General features: G+C 50.4%; 1 protein-coding gene across 2 annotated transcripts in view; it reads right to left on the bottom strand.

Annotated features, from left to right (window-relative positions):
- The window catches only part of LOC126353949 (protein FAM166B-like), a 286,117-nt gene that overhangs the window by 40,483 nt on the left and 228,916 nt on the right, over positions 1 to 16,718 (bottom strand). For both annotated transcript variants that reach the window (XM_050003243.1, XM_050003244.1), the window contains exons 2-3: positions 11,019 to 11,094; positions 8,691 to 8,895 (exon numbers count right to left, since the gene is read on the bottom strand). In XM_050003243.1, coding sequence (XP_049859200.1) covers positions 8,691 to 8,895; positions 11,019 to 11,094 — 281 coding nt within the window. The remainder of the gene's footprint in view (positions 1 to 8,690; positions 8,896 to 11,018; positions 11,095 to 16,718) is intronic.

Raw genomic sequence — 16,718 nt, 5'->3', positions numbered from 1 at the left:
GGGGCAAATATCTGGATGTTATTCATCCAGTATTTGAAAGAGAGAGCATTTAGCGACGTCCTACAAAATTTGCATATAGTTTCAAACTTTTGTTTTCTCGCTGCCACTTTGTGCAGCAAAACATCAGGCATGACGTTTTCATTTATTACTTATTTACTACTAACCATTTGTCACACACATTTGAGACATATATACTGTAGAGGTAACAGCAAAATTATGTCATTGCAGATGCATGGTTCAGGAGATATGATGCATGATGGGTGGTTGGTTGGTTGGTTGGTTGGTTGGTTGATTGGGCGGCGACGAAGGGGGTGGGGGGGGTGCGGCGGGGGGAGGGGGACCAAACAGCAATGTCATCGGTCCGATGATCGAAGATTATGAACCAAAGGAGGAATAACACAAACAGCACAGTCCAGTCGACGGGAAAGGAAAATGGGCAAATGACGAGGCAAAAGAAATGTTGGGGTGGCAGGAAGAGTAAAGAACAGGAGGGTGCGGAGGCCGGTGGGGAAAGGCGATAGCATGGGGTGTCCCAGAGGCGCCATGTGCAATTGGGCGCCAGCATCGCTGCCCACCCATCCCAATCCCCACACCATGATGACACGCCCTGGGACAACACCAAGTGAAGAAGACACAAGGAAAGTGGAAACAAAACGGCACAAAAGATCAAATAAAATGTAAGGGAAAAAGGGAAATAACCTGGCTGGCATGGAGGAAAGGCTGATGGGTTCACATACCAATGTCACTGCTAACCAAGAGACTCCATTTCCAGAAAGAAACTCAGGCACTTAAATCACGGAGAGCAGAGCACTTTCCCAAAGAAAACAGAGCGGACATAACCATGTGAGGGTCCCCACTAACACCCAGGACAAGAAAGGTGCGAAGGGCCAGAAGACAGGGCAGTTTAGTAAAATGTGTCTCGCCATAGTGGAGGGGGGGGGGGGGGGGGCGCTGCAACTACAAAGGGAAATGGCAGCTCATTATGGAGTAAAAAAATTCATGGGTCAACCTGGTATGGCCGATACAAAGATGGCAGAGGGTGGTAGATTCCTAATGGGAGAGCTGGAGGGAACAATGCCACATGGTGAGTGTTCCCTTGATCGCAGGAATGTTATTAGACAGAAGTACAGTACTGTCCTCCATTCAGAGGGGAAAACGCCTTGAAGCCGAATAACGTTAAACACCCAGAGGAGATATTGTCATTGTAGAGGACAGAGGTGTCGAAGAAATTGACTATGGATGGAATCGGGCTCATGGAATGAATCGTGGGAAGTGGAGTGGGCCAGAAGTTCCCTAACTAGGGACAAAATACACTCCTGGAAATGAAAAAAGAACACATTGACACCGGTGTGTCAGACCCACCATACTTGCTCCGGACACTGCGAGAAGGCTGTACAAGCAATGATCACACGCACGGCACAGCGGACACACCAGGAACCGCGGTGTTGGCCGTCGAATGGCGCTAGCTGCGCAACATTTGTGCACCGCCGCCGTCAGTGTCAGCCAGTTTGCCGTGGCATACGGAGCTCCATCGCAGTCTTTAACGCTGGTAGCATGCCGTGACAGCGTGGACGTGAACCGTATGTGCAGTTGACGGACTTTGAGCGAGGGCGTATAGTGGGCATGCGGGAGGCCGGGTGGACGTACCGCCGAATTGCACAACACGTGGGGCGTGAGGTCTCCACAGTACATCGATGTTGTCGCCAGTGGTCGGCGGAAGGTGCACGTGCCCGTCGACCTGGGACCGGACCGCAGCGACGCACGGATGCACGCCAAGACCGTAGGATCCTACGCAGTGCCGTAGGGGACCGCACCGCCACTTCCCAGCAAATTACGGACACTGTTGCTCTGGGGTATCGGCGAGGACCATTCGCAACCGTCTCCGTGAAGCTGGGCTACGGTCCCGCACACCGCTAGGCCGTCTTCCGCTCACGCCCCAACATCGTGCAACCCGCCTCCAGTGGTGTCGCGACAGGCGTGAATGGAGGGACGAATAGAGACGTGTCGTCTTCAGCGATGAGAGTCGCTTCTGCCTTGGTGCCAATGGTGGTCGTATGCGTGTTTGGCGCCGTGCAGGTGAGCGCCACAATCAGGACTGCATACGACCGAGGCACACAGGGCCAACACCCGGCTTCATGTTGTGGGGAGCGATCTCCTACACTGGCCGTACACCTCTGGTGATCGTCGAGGGGACACTGAATAGTGCACGGTACATCCAAACCGTCATCGAACCCATCGTTCTACCATTCCTAGACCGGCAAGGGAACTTGTTGTTCCAACAGGACAATGCACGTCCGCATGTATCCCGTGTCACCCAACGTGCTCTTGAAGGTATAAGTCAACTACCCTGGCCAGCAAAGATCTCGGGATCTGTCCCCCATTGAGCATGTTTGGGACTGGATGAAGCGTCGTCTCACGCGGTCTGCACGTCCAGCACGAACGCTGGTCCAACTGAGGCGCCAGGTGGAAACGGCATGGCACGCCGTTCCACAGGACTACATCCAGCATCTCTACGATCGTGTCCATGGGAGAATAGCAGCCAGCATTGCTGCGAAACGTGGATATACACTGTACTAGTGCCGACATTGTGCATGCTCTGTTGCCTGTGTATGTGCCTGTGGTTCTGTCAGTGTGATCATGTGATGTATCTGACCCCAGGAATGTATCAATAAAGTTCCCCCTTCCTGGGACAATGAATTCACGGTGTTCTTATTTCAATTTCCAGGAGTGTATAAGTGGGAAACATCAGCCCACTATTTCTTGGAGGAGGCTTATGCCGATGTCACAGTAAAATGGGCCAGAAAGTGTTCTGTGAGAACCATTGGATCCATAAAAAGACCAAAAACAAGGCAAGGCCCAGGATGTAAGGCTGCCACTGGCAACCTTGGAAGGTATAGAGCTAAGCACAGAACTGTAACGAATGGACCGAAGAACCTATATAGGAGACAAAGCATTCTGAACACTCCTGCTTGCTCTGTTTGGCCGGCAGGAGAGGCCGTGCGGTTCTAGGTGCTACAGTCTGAAACCGAGCGGCCACTACGGTCGCAGGTTCGAATCCTGCCTAGGGCATGGATGTGTGTGATGTCCTTAGGTTAGTTAGGTTTAATTAGCTCTGAGTTCTAGGCGACTGATGACCTCAGAAGTTAAGTCGCATAGTCCTTAGACCCACTTTTTTGCTCTGTTTGATTAAATAATGGGAAGAACTGGGCATTGGGAGGCGGTAAAAAATGGAATGTGGTCACTATTGCAGAGGTCATTGTGCGGTGACCAGCGTAATAGAAGGAGAAGTCGAGGGAAAGTAGGCACTGAAATGAGTAGTGGGATAATCATTAAGGCGGCACAGTTCGTGGTGCAAAAGAAGTTGGTATCTGAGGAGATTCTTAGTAAACAAGAAGGCTCTGTTCCACAGGGGGTGATGGGCATTATAATCCACTAGGAGGAGGAAGGGAGGAGGCAGCTGCTGATGGAGGGAAGTTAGAGCAGCAGGCATAGGTGGCTTCTCAGAAGGGCAATAGAGATTGCAAACCGTGTCTGCAGAGTCCATGTGGACTAAGATTGCAACCACTTCCAATGTGGTAAAACTGGGGATCCAGGTACTAACAATGTCTGAATGGACCAACGTGCAGACGCCACCAGAAACTCTCGAAAGGCCAATCCAGTACCGACAGAAAGCGTGGAACCCAGGTGGTGTCAGTGAGCGAGCATCAGAAGAAGGAAATAAGGGTTGCAATTCCAGAAAGTGACGGCAGTATCTGTTACAATTCCACTGAATAAGAACAGAACAAGTATTCAAATGGAAGGTGAATGGTCCAATATCAGTCACGCTGTGGGGTCACCATCCATAATCAACGAGGGCAGTGTGACATCCATAAACAAGAGCCCTGACTCATGTTGCCAAGGGGGGTCGGCGTCTCAGAGCATCGGAGGCTGCTTCCTCCTCTTCCATAGGTCAAAGGCGACCTTAAGTCACACAGAGTTTGGGTCTTGCAGCGAACTTGTGGCAATTGGCCTCCAGGCGAAGACGCCAAAGGGTTCCTGGAGAGAGCCCCACCACTGACTGGTGATGAAGGAGGGGGACACACTTCAGATCGAGTAGGAGTGGCACTCAAAGCAGAAGACGTGGCAGCTGTTGGGGAGGGGAAGAGGAGGGGGGTCTGGGATAAGGTTGGTCGGTGGGATGATTAGAGGGACTGAGCTACTATGTCAGTCCCTGACTGTAGATCAGAGAGTCTACTGTGCAAATCCCAGGGGAAGAGAACCCCAAGGTCTACGAAAGGGCGACAAGTCGAGATAAGGATCAAAAGGAAGAAAGGGAAACAGAGCAAGAGAGGAAGGAAATGTGTCCCGTCCCGTCTATGGAGAAGCCAGAAGCCCCTGAAAGCAGAGCGCAACGAGGCGACCCTCGCCACTTTACTCAGAAACTTCCAAGGAAAGACTAGGAACACAGAGAGACAAAAGATGAGCAAGCCTGACAGACCACACAAGGGGGAAGAAGATTAAAAAGGCCACGTAGGGCGAGGGCCAGGCACAACGGCTATGTTGGTTTCCCAGAGTGAATCATACTTCTCATACACTCATCTTACAAACAGATGTTTCAACACTGACGTGGAGGACAAACAATCGACACAACACAGTATCCAAGCTGGAGTACCCCAAGGGAGCATCTTCGGGCCCATCTTGTTCAACCTCTACATTAATGACTTTACAGACGGCATCCAGAACTGCCGGGCCTTGGTTGGAAAGATGGCGTATTAAATTCATAAATGCGAAGCAGTTTTGTTAAGAGTCAGCCGGAAAAGTACTATGCAAACATCAACACTGTCGACAGTTAACACTATATGCAAGCGCAATACGTTTCTGGGAGGAAGTGAGATACCTCAGTGTCTGGCTGGACCGGAAACTTACGAGGGGGGGGGGGCGGGGGGTGAACCAGATACAGTACGTTGCCAACAGAGCGTTCATGAAGCTCAAACTCTTCCCAATGTTCAATACAATAGGGAAAGGACACCTTACAGGAGGGGGTCGATGTCAATATACATGACATTGATTAGACCTCTAATGACGTACGCAGCTCCTACACGCCTGTGTCGCCTACAGATCATACAGAACAAAATGATACGCATCATTAGCAACGATCCACGCTACACCTGCAACGTGGATTTTGAAAATGAATACCGCCTTGAAATACTCAAGAAAGTATTTAAAAAAACTCGGCAAACAACTATACAGGAACTCTAAACTCTAACAGTCCTTTCATCCTTACTCTGGGAAACTGATCGCAACCATAGGTGGAAGCATAAACGGCTAAAGATACAACTAGTTGGGTGAGAGATGCGGCGGGGGGGGGGGAAGGGTGAGAGACGCGGCGGGGGGGGGAAGGGTGAGAGACGCGGCGGGGGGGGAAGGGTGAGAGACGCGGCGGGGGGGGAAGGGTGAGAGACGCGGCGGGGGGGGGGAAGGGTGAGAGACGCGGCGGGGGGGGGGGAAGGGTGAGAACGCGGCGGGGGGGGGAAGGGTGAGAGACGCGGCGGGGGGGGGGGAAGGGTGAGAGACGCGGCGGGGGGGGGGAAGGGTGAGAGACGCGGCGGGGGGGGGGGAAGGGTGAGAGACGCGGCGGGGGGGGGGAAGGGTGAGAGACGCGGCGGGGGGGGGGAAGGGTGAGAGACGCGGCGGGGGGGGGAAGGGTGAGAGACGCGGCGGGGGGGGGGGAAGGGTGAGAGACGCGGCGGGGGGGGGGAGGGTGAGAGACGCGGCGGGGGGGGGGAAGGGTGAGAGACGCGGCGGGGGGGGGGGAAGGGTGAGAGACGCGGCGGGGGGGAAGGGTGAGAGACGCGGCGGGTGGGGAAGGGTGAGAGACGCGGCGGGGGGGGGAAGGGTGAGAGACGCGGCGGGGGGGGGAAGGGTGAGAGACGCGGCGGGGGGGGGGAAGGGTGAGAGACGCGGCGGGGGGGGGAAGGGTGAGAGACGCGGCGGGGGGGGGAAGGGTGAGAGACGCGGCGGGGGGGGGGAAGGGTGAGAGACGCGGCGGGGGGGGGAAGGGTGAGAGACGCGGCGGGGGGGGGAAGGGTGAGAGACGCGGCGGGGGGGGGAAGGGTGAGAGACGCGGCGGGGGGGGGAAGGGTGAGAGACGCGGCGGGGCGGGGGAAGGGTGAGAGACGCGGCGGGGCGGGGGAAGGGTGAGAGACGCGGCGGGGCGGGGGGAAGGGTGAGAGACGCGGCGGGGGGGGGAAGGGTGAGAGACGCGGCGGGGGGGGGGAAGGGTGAGAGACGCGGCGGGGGGGGGGAAGGGTGAGAGACGCGGCGGGGGGGGGGGAAGGGTGAGAGACGCGGCGGGGGGGGGAAGGGTGAGAGACGCGGCGGGGGGGGGAAGGGTGAGAGACGCGGCGGGGGGGGGAAGGGTGAGAGACGCGGCGGGGGGGGGAAGGGTGAGAGACGCGGCGGGGGGGGGAAGGGTGAGAGACGCGGCGGGGGGGGGGAAGGGTGAGAGACGCGGCGGGGGGGGGGAAGGGTGAGAGACGCGGCGGGGGGGGGGAAGGGTGAGAGACGCGGCGGGGGGGGGGGAAGGGTGAGAGACGCGGCGGGGGGGGGGAAGGGTGAGAGACGCGGCGGGGGGGGAAGGGTGAGAGACGCGGCTGGGGGGGGGAAGGGTGAGAGACGCGGCGGGGGGGGAAGGGTGAGAGACGCGGTGGGGGGGGAAGGGTGAGAGACGCGGCGGGGGGGGAGGGTGAGGGATGGGGGGAAGAGTGAGGGATGGGGGGAAGGGTGAGGGATGGGGGGAAGGGTGAGGGATGGGGGGAAGGGTGAGGGATGGGGGGAAGGGTGAGGGATGGGGGGGAAGGGGAGACCAGCAGTATTACTAAGTCAGAACAAATGTTAGTGTGGCTGTGAGACTGGAGACAGTGACAGTCACAAAGAGATAGTGACAATGAGTTGCTTTAATGGGTGCATGAGAAGGTGCAACTGGGAGTAGATGTTTATGACGGATTCGCAGCTGTAAACAAGAGGATGTGAGCGAGTTACAGGCAGGGGAGTGTGAGAGTAGGGTTGTACGTTCAAAAGAGCACGAATATGCCAGAATTTTTGGGAAGATTTTTAAAGGTGCTGAGGAAATCAGAATGAGGCCACTTGTACCCCACCTTTCAGAACCTTTTAAATAAACGGGAATATATTCGCATCATTGTATTATGGAAGGATAGGCAAGGAAGTCGGGCGTGCTTTTTGAAAGGAATGATCCCTGCATTTGCCTGGAGTGATTTAGGGAAGTAACAAAATCTAAATGAGGATGGCCGGACGCGAGTATGAACCGTCGTCCTCGCGAATGCGAGCCAGTGTGCTAACCACTGCGCCACCACTTTCGGTAATGATTATATCGTGTGCAGATGAATTTGATGGTGGAAAGTGTATTCTGAAATCAATCAGGTATACACTCTATAAACTTTTACGTAAGAAAAAAATACAATGCATAAAATACGCTGAAGAGCAAGGAAACTGGTACACTTGCCTAGTATCATGTAGGGGCCCCCAGGAGCACGCAGAAATGCCGCAACACGACGTGGCATGGACTCGACTAATGTCTGAACTAGTGCTGGAGGGAATTGACACCCTGAATCCTGAAGGGCTGTCCATAAATTCGTAATAGTACGAGGGGGTGGAGATCTTTTCTGAACAGCACGTTGCAAGCATCCTATATATGCTCAGTATGTTCATGTCTGGGGCGTATGGTGGTCAGTGGAAGAATTTCAACTCAGAAGAGTGTTAATGGAGCCATTCTGTAGCAATTCTGGACGGATGGGGTATCGAATTGTTATGCTGGAATTGCTCAAGTCCGTCAAAATGCACAATGGACATGAATGTATGCAGGTGATCAGACAGGATGCTTACATACATGTCACCTGTCAGAGTCGTATCTAGACTTAACAGGGGTCCCACACCAATCCAACTGCACACACCCCAGACTATACAGAACCTCCACGAGCTGGAGCAGTCCCCTGCTGACATGCATGACCCGTGGATTCATGAGGCTGTTCCCATACCCGAACACGTCCATCCACTCGATACAATCTGAGACGAGACTCTGCAGTCCAATGTTAGTGTTTACGGCCCAGGCGAGGCATAAAGCTGTGTGTCGTGCAGTCATCAGTAGAGCATGAGAGGGCTTTCGGCTCCAAAGCCCATATCTATCTTTCACTGAGTGGTTCGCACGCTGACGCTTGTTGATGGCCTATCATTGATATCTGCGGCAATTTGCTGAAGGGTTACACTTCTGTCACGTTGAACGATTCTCTTTCGTCGTCATTGCTTACGTTCTTGCAGGATCTTTTTCCAGCCGCTGCGATGTCTCAGATTTTATGTTTTATAGGATTCTTGATATTCATGGTACATTCGCTAAATGGTTTTACAGGAAAGTCCCCACGTCATTTCTATCTCTGAGATGCTGTGTCCCATCGCTCGTGCGCGTACTAGATGACGTCTGCCATTGTAGAAGCACTAACCGATCTAACAACTGCGGCAGACACTTGTCTTATAGGCGTTTCCGACCGCAGCGCCATATTCTGCCAGTTTACATATCTCTATTGCCTATACCAGTTTCTCTGGCGCTTGAGTGTATTCGAATGCCTGACATGTACTCAGTTAAAGATGGGAAGTTGAGCAGATCAGTCCGACGTGACATGGTGAGGCAGCGTAGTTACCTGTGTAGCCGAGGATGTAGCGGCGCGGCCGGTGCTTGACGTCCAGCGCCAGGTCCCGCGTCTGGCCCTGCTCGCGGACCCCGGCGCCTGTGGCTTCCGGGCCGGGGCTCGGGCTGTGGCGGCCGTTGGTGCCGTTCTGCAGGCTCGCGGGCTCCCGCTGGTGGTACGGAGCGTGCCTCAGCGAGACGCCCTTCTCCTTCATCTCCTGCGCCACAGAAGCACATATACCTGTGTCAACCCCGTGGCATGTCAAGTCCAGCTTCGTCGGAGTACTCAACTGTGGGCACTAAATGAGAAGACACCCACACCTACGTCCACAACCACGCCTACAGGGTGGTCAGAAACAAGCTGAAACGCTCGTAACAGTGTTGCCACAGTAGTAACACGGTTCCCGTCAGATCACCAGAAAATATTGTCAGACTTGGATGGTCGCTGGGTCTGCAGTGTGCTTTCAGTAAGTGGGGTGCACTCAGCCCTTATGAGTCCAATTGAGGAGCTACGCGACTGAGAAGGAGCGACACCGGTCACGAAAAATGACAATGGCTGGGAGAGTGGTGTGCTAACCACATTCCCCTCCGTATCAGCCAGCATCCACTTACGCCTAAGGGCTAAGGATGACACGGTGGCCGGTCGATATTCTTTACCTTCAAGACCTGTTCGGACAGTGTTTATTGTAAGGTTCTTTAGGGCAGGTTGTGCTGAAAAATAATTATTCAGAAAAAAAATTCTACACTTTGCGCCGGTTCCGTGTTAATCAGAATTGTAGTTGCCCAGTCAGGCTGTCGTGCGCGCAAATTCAAGCATCCCGCCATAGAAGTTATCCCCAAACATGTTCTTCGTTTAGTTTCATAAAACCAAGCGAGACAGCGATACAATAATTGGACATGAAGCGATAGTAAGGATCAATCTGCGCCAAAGGCTGAGCAGTCTCTTGCGCTATCATCTACGCTATGAGAACAACTGACACTAATTGTATATGGCTAGCCACTTTAATTTGCACGTGCAACGGCCCAATAAGTCAATCTGAATGTTAACTCGGAAACTGTGCAAAATACAGATTTTTTTCTCAACAATTCTTTCTAAGCACAGTCTACCCTGTAACACACTTACAAGTTTTTCAGACTCCTTCTGACTACCCTGTATATTTTACTTCTATGGGCGTCTGGAGAAATTTATTTATGAGGGGGAGGGCGGCAAGGTTCTAGAATATCTTTTATATCTGAAAGCCTGAGAAATTTATGTTTATTACTAACAAAAATAAGCAGCAAAAATTTCAGTGATTAATACTGCCCAGAAGGAAGAAGCAGGATATAAACTTTAAAAACGCTTATTCAACTTATGCCACACGTAACACTTTGTTTAAGAACATCTGGTGACGTTAACGAATTTATTACATTTGTGTCAATTGTCTTCAACATTGAGAGGCTTAATTAAAGATTAATACATTTTTTCCAGAGTTACATGCTTTGGATTGTTAGCATGAAGTGTAACGCAGCATTGGACGAGATGAATGGGGGGAACCTCACAAAACAATTACGAGTTGTTCCTGTGTACCATCGACTCTAAACGGCCTGTATAACTCAACGAAGATGAGCCCCATCCCTGCTCCCTCGCCCGCCCGCCCCGCCCCCCCCCCCCCCCCCCCCCCTCTCTTTCCCCGCTCCTCGAATCTGACATGTTATTGTCCAGTCATGCAAAATGGAGAGCTGAATTCGTAATTTTATGACTATTTTGCTCTTTGTTGCGCCCCTTGTAGTTTGAGGTCACACATGAGATTTTTTTTCGACCTTATTTTTTCTCGCTTTTTGCCTCTCTGCTAGCACAAAAAATGGTATTTCCTCTCTTCAGATGATACGTCTGCGTTCGTCATTGAAAACACCTGTAGATATAATAAGATCGTATGCTTCAGAACCTACTGCATACTTTGTGCTGTTATAAAAAAAATATGGCATCACCAAGCAATGACGGGTCTCTTTCAACCACATTAGAATGTGAAACTTCCTGGCAGATTAAAAGTGTGCGCCCGACCGAGACTAACTCGGGACCTTTGCCTTTCGCTGGCCAGTGCTCTAGCACCTGAGCTACCGAAGCACGACTCACGCCCGGTACTCACAGCTTCACTTCTGCCAGTATCTCGTCTCCTACCTTCCAAACTTTGAAACTTTACTCCTGGATGACGTGGTAAGGCCTAAACCCACAGCTCCTGGCCTGCGTTGTTCCACTGTGCACTTCGCCTCGACCAGACACACTCCTCTAAACAAAGTGTTGGCCGCGTAAGTGGGTCAGAGGAAGGGGAAGCGCGGGTGCGCTGCCGCGTAGCCGGCTCACCTTTATGATGTCCTTGGTGTTGGCTCCGTAGCGCTTGCCGAAGCGGAACTTGAGGGTGGGGCAGTGCCCGGTGTACCTGAAACAAAAAACAATCTCTGTGCCTCAGTGCGTTCTGCACGCAGGGCAGTGACCCAAACACACACACACACACACACACACACACACACACACGCACACACACACACACACACACACAGAGAGAGAGACAGAGACAGACAAAGAGAGAGACTCTACGACCTGGACGTTGAAAGAAAAATGCTCAGAGAAATCTAAAAATTGTGAACCATTTGTCACGCAAATTGGTATTTAAGAAGCTGTCGCTTCGTTTCTGTAAGCCACAACTGGTAAGTTTGTATAACATGTAGCAGTGCTACATTATAATGATGAGGATGTCATGGATGTGTTACGTGTAAATGAAGCACGTCTGTCGCAAAATGCGCGAGAAGTTGCAGTTGTGAACAAAGCGAAAGAGAGTAATATAATGTCCTGGGGGTGGACGAAAATATGGGAGCACCAAAAACGACATTACCGTACCTAATACGTAAAAGAAAAACCACTGTCATTCAAAACAGCTTCCAGCCGTCATGGGTGCATGGGTGCATACAGGTCCTGTATGGCTTTCAAGGGTTTCTTATACCATTCTTCGTACAAATTAGTGGTACGTTTAGGTAACGACGATGACGACCAAGCACCATTTTCTCTGGAGCAGACCACAAAGGCTCAATGATATTGAGATTTGATGACTGGTAGCGAAGGGAGTGCGACACTCCATGCTCGCGCTGATGAAGTCCACGACGATGCGAGTTGCATAAACGTGAATACTGTCATCTTTCAATAAAGTATCACCTTTCTTTCTTTTGCTTGTGCCATTTTTCCCGCGGATACGCAGGTCGGCAAGGTTAATCTGATGTGGCAATGTTAGTTGAAGGGATGGCCGGATGCCCTTTCTGCCGCCACGCCATACCCCTTGGGAAGGAATTAGTGTACCCCAAATGTCTGCGACTAGTGCAAGCTATGGAATAGTGCGAAAGTGTTCGGATGTTTGCGAGCCGTGTAACTGAGGCGGGACGTGGGGACTAGCCCGGTACTCACCTAGGGGGATGCGGAAAACCGCCTAAAAACCTCATCCAGGCTGTCTGTCTGTCTGTCTGGCTGGCACACTGGTCCTCGTCGTTAATCCGCCGGGCGGATTCGATCCGGGTCCGGCGCGACTACCCGAGTCCAGGAAACAGAGCGTTAGCGCTCTCTGCTATCCTGGCGGGTTCTATAAAGTATCACCATTGGGGAACAAAACGTTGTACCATGGGATGGACTATCAGCCAAAATGGCCACATAATCCTTTGCAGTAATGCGACCTTGCAGAGTAACCACGAGGCTCATGGATTACCACCACATTGTTACCCAAATAATCACCGAACCCCTCCCCCCCCCCCCCCCCCCCCCACGCTCGTGGGACGTAAATTTGGACAGAAGTTGGAAACCGTGTGGAGCAGTGGAACAAAGTCATTTGGTCGGATGAATCTTGTTTCAGAGTACAGGTTTTATGGCTTTGGCACCACGTTTTCCAGTTACAGGCATTTTTTTTTAATTCAGCTCGCCCTGCAATTCCCAGCTTGTGGAGCTAACACTTCGGCTACCTTGGTTATGGAAGCAACCACCTTACAAGCACCAGTAACGTGCTCACGTTTGACTTCACTTAGCCCCAACATAATGCACTCAGAACTACATGGAACACTGTTGTGACTAATACTGACAGTTGCAACGTATTTTCACAGGCGCATGCATTTATCTCAATGCTTCGATATTTTTTCCAACATCGTACTCCCTTTGGGCTCGTTCGCCAGTTCAATACTTTTTCTTGTGTTCGAGCTTTGCTCGTACCTTTCCAACAACCGCGTAGGCCCCCCTGCTCCGCGGTTTACAAAGATCGTTCCTACTAACTTACATTTTTAACCTTATTTATTGGCTTTACCTTTTCGCTAAATGAGGACTTTTCTCTGTCAACTAGAGGAGGAGGAGGGGGGGGGGGGGGGTGTTCACATTATGAACTACTGGCCCTTCGAGCATTACTGAAGTTACAAGTATGAGTGGTCAGTACGTGTGTAATACCACGTGTGGCACCACCGACTGCTTCTCGGAACTCTCAGACGCACAGGAAACTTAAGCCCTGCGGTTATCGAAGCGTTGTAACAATGGCTCTATTTCACGGTCAATTACCCGCGGCAATAGGCACAGGCACACACGCCTGCCCTGCTCAGATTGTGATGCGTGGAAGACGACGCATTGTGTGTGTGTGTGTGTGTGTGTGTGTGTGTGTGTGTGTGTGCGCGCGCGCACGCACTTGCTACGGATGAGTGCCTTGCTTATGCGGCCTCATCCTGTCGAAGGCGTAGTAAAAAATTTGCGAACTCTATAATGTGGCAAAACAAAGCTGTCCTGTATGGTAACAATTCAAGTTAATAGAATGCTTTTAGATTCTAAAATACACAGTCGTGCAAGGACTGGGTGACGCTGTCTAAAATGAGAAATGGGAAGAATATTCATTTGCCCTTACATTTTTTAGTCCCAAGGCTTTTTTTGTGCCCCTCATAACGCATCTCATGTGATTTATTTACGAAAATGAACCCCCTAAAGCCGTCCTTATGATGTCATTCGTTGACTAGCTACTAGTTTCGGCTCTTTAGTGCACTATCTTCAGCCCTTAGCTAAAGCTGAGGGGCTAACACCATCTGTGTACATGATACGTCAATGGCCAACATCTATAACTGGCTTTCGTCGACTACCTGTAACCGACATCATGATTCTGCAACCGTCAACGATCAATAAGTTGATGGAGACACAACGTCGCACTTACAGGTAATCTGCACAAATCAGATTTAGATGTTGGCCACTGATGCATCGTGTTTACGGATGGTGTTAACCTCGCAGTATTAGCGCTTATATGGTGCACTCAAGCACCAAAATTGGTAGCCATACAATGAATGACAAAAGGACGGCTGTAGGTGTGTCATTTTGTTACACAAGTGAACGGCCGAAGTCTCCCAGACTTCCAATGCCAAGGATGGGCATACAAATACTTAATGTGATTGAGGTTGTATAGGATGGTAGCTTTACATGCAACAGAGCTTAGCTTTGTAGATCTAAAATTTCGTTAAACAAATACTGGAACTGAAATGAAGCAGGAAGGACTCCTGCGACGTCGCAAATACAACGAGACTAAATTTTGCAATTTATTATTTCATAATGCATATCTTGGGTATCATGTCTTTCGCAAGTACAATAAATTTCGCCTGGGCGTGTTTCAGTTTATTTCAGAGCATCCTCTGTTGTCGTTTAAGCGAATTTTAAGCATAATTAGAAGTTTAAAGAGATTAGAAAATAAGATTACTTTTGGTTTTGCAGAACATCATTTTTCCGTCTTCTTATATTACTCCGACGTTCACTGCAGCGTATACTGGCTAAAGAGTAGAGAAACGTCATCTCGTTCATTCGAATAGTGTCTACTGTCGTTTAAAACTTATTTTGCCAACATACTCATTATGGGAAAAAGCCGTTACTTCATCTCTGATTTTAGCTCTGTCGTGCTCCTTGCTAACAATCTGGCACGAACGTTAAAAACGACAATGAAAGAGTAACTGTGAAGACAAAACATTTTCCTTGAATGTGACAAGTATACGGAATTTATGCAATGAGTGGACAGTAGGCCTGACAGTGCATGTATCATTGCCTGTAATGAAGATGTGTGTTAGCCAGCTGATACTACAATAGCAATACATCTGAAGATAAATTAGATCAAATAACAGACTTCTCTAGTAAGAAAGAAGTCAATGGCAAGCAAAGCAGTTTATTAGTTATATTGGTAACTTAAAACAATCACTGCAGGAAGAAGAGCAGCATCAACTAGGAGTTACGACAACATCAATACGTAAATTTTCCAGCGACGCAATTAATCACGAGTCTATGGAACAACCGAGACGTAATGACTACTAATGGAAGGGGATGTTTGTGAATATCACTAAGGAAATAAAGTTGGACGTCCGGTGGGGTACTGCCTTGGGACGTTTCATGTTGGTTGGTTGGTTGGTTGAGTTAAATGTACTAAATTGAGATGTCACCAGTACTTTTATCTTGTATATATCTAACTAGGAACAATTCTCAGAAGGAGGGTATAAAAAGCAAATCCTGGGAAGGCTAATTGTACATAAGATACAAGAAGACAGAGATAAAATCCAGGAGAAGTAAGAGGGGAGTGAGAGGGGGCGAGACGCTCTGCCCAGAGTGCCGCAGGAGGTCCCCAAAGCCAGGTATGCAGTGGGATATGCACAATCTGCAGCCCTGCAGCACCACCTGAGCAACCGCTCTCTCGAGAATATAAAGGTAGGAAGGGTAGAGGCCGGGCCGAGACAAGCAGTTTCATTGTTTATTCCCTGAGATCCAACATCTTCAGGATGTCTAAACAAAAACGACTGGTCGTCCAGCTCGGTGGAGGTCAGAAACAGGATCTTCGATAGTTGTGACTATTGGGTAACTAGGATAGCACTGGTCTACAGCCTGGAGGCTGCTCAGGGAGCCGTTGCAGATTAGAAGCATCTTGTAGTGCAAGAACGAGCATGTCTAAGCGCTCGTTTGATGGCCGGCAATTCAGCAATGAAGACATTGCTTTCATTCAGCAGGTAATTTAGTTCACTGCACCTTGTATTTGTGTATGTAAACTGGTTCATCCATTGATCACTGAGCTGTCAGTGAGTATCAGTTCTGAACCCAAAACTGCACTGAGGGCAGTTAGAAACTGGAGGCAAAACACCATGGGTTTGGTTTGGTTTTGTTTTGTTTCGCTTTAGGGCGCAAAAATAACTGGCGTCATACGCGCCCAAGTCAATAATATAGAACACGATGACGGAGAGGAGTTAAGAAACGACTATACGTCAGTCCCTATTGACATAATAGAAGACAGCTAACATAGGCACGTGGAAAGTGCTAAAAAAGACCATACTGAAACGGACGCCCAAAACTAAAAATTGAATGGACTTTGCCATATTGCTTTGGCGGATAAAAAGTAAAACGCGGTCGACAGCCCGCTAAAGCGGCTGATAACTAAGACGGCAAACCCAAGCGGGAACGTAAACTGTTAAAAAAAATGGGCATTCCATCAGGAAGTGGCGGACAGTTAAAACTTGGGCGCAATGTGTACATGTGGTGGGGTAGCGCCATTTATCAAATGATGGTGGCTAAAAAGACAAAACACCATGTGGTCAACTATATCTTTCAGTCCAAAGGGTAAATCGAAACAGATCCTAGATTTAGGTACAAACTATGGAGGCATACGTAATTGCTCTCTGACAAGAGGTGGCAGTGGAGGGAAATTTTATTTCAGAGCAGCGACACTATAGTCGAACTGCAATTTTAACCCCAGTTCTGGGTCTCTTATCGGAGGTAGATCTCCCTACTAGGAGAAAGGACAGTACTTTGGATGCTTAGGGGAGCTGTGTATGTGTTTAATATAACTGAGTAGCTTTTGTTGGCAACTGATCTGTAGCGGAGGGAACACCGGCGTCTGTAGGCTGCTCACAGAGCTAATTGCATGTCTTACCCCCACAGTGGTGAATCGGGTCCAGTGACCACAATATTGAGGGGCCATGCCGAACCATACGCCAGACTTCCCTAGTCAAGATGGGACAGGATCGAGACTTAGTAGAGCTG

The sequence above is a fragment of the Schistocerca gregaria genome, chromosome 3 (assembly GCF_023897955.1).
Source record: "Schistocerca gregaria isolate iqSchGreg1 chromosome 3, iqSchGreg1.2, whole genome shotgun sequence".
Taxonomy (NCBI): Eukaryota; Metazoa; Arthropoda; class Insecta; order Orthoptera; family Acrididae; genus Schistocerca; species Schistocerca gregaria.
This window is presented reverse-complemented; position numbering and strand designations above follow the sequence as displayed.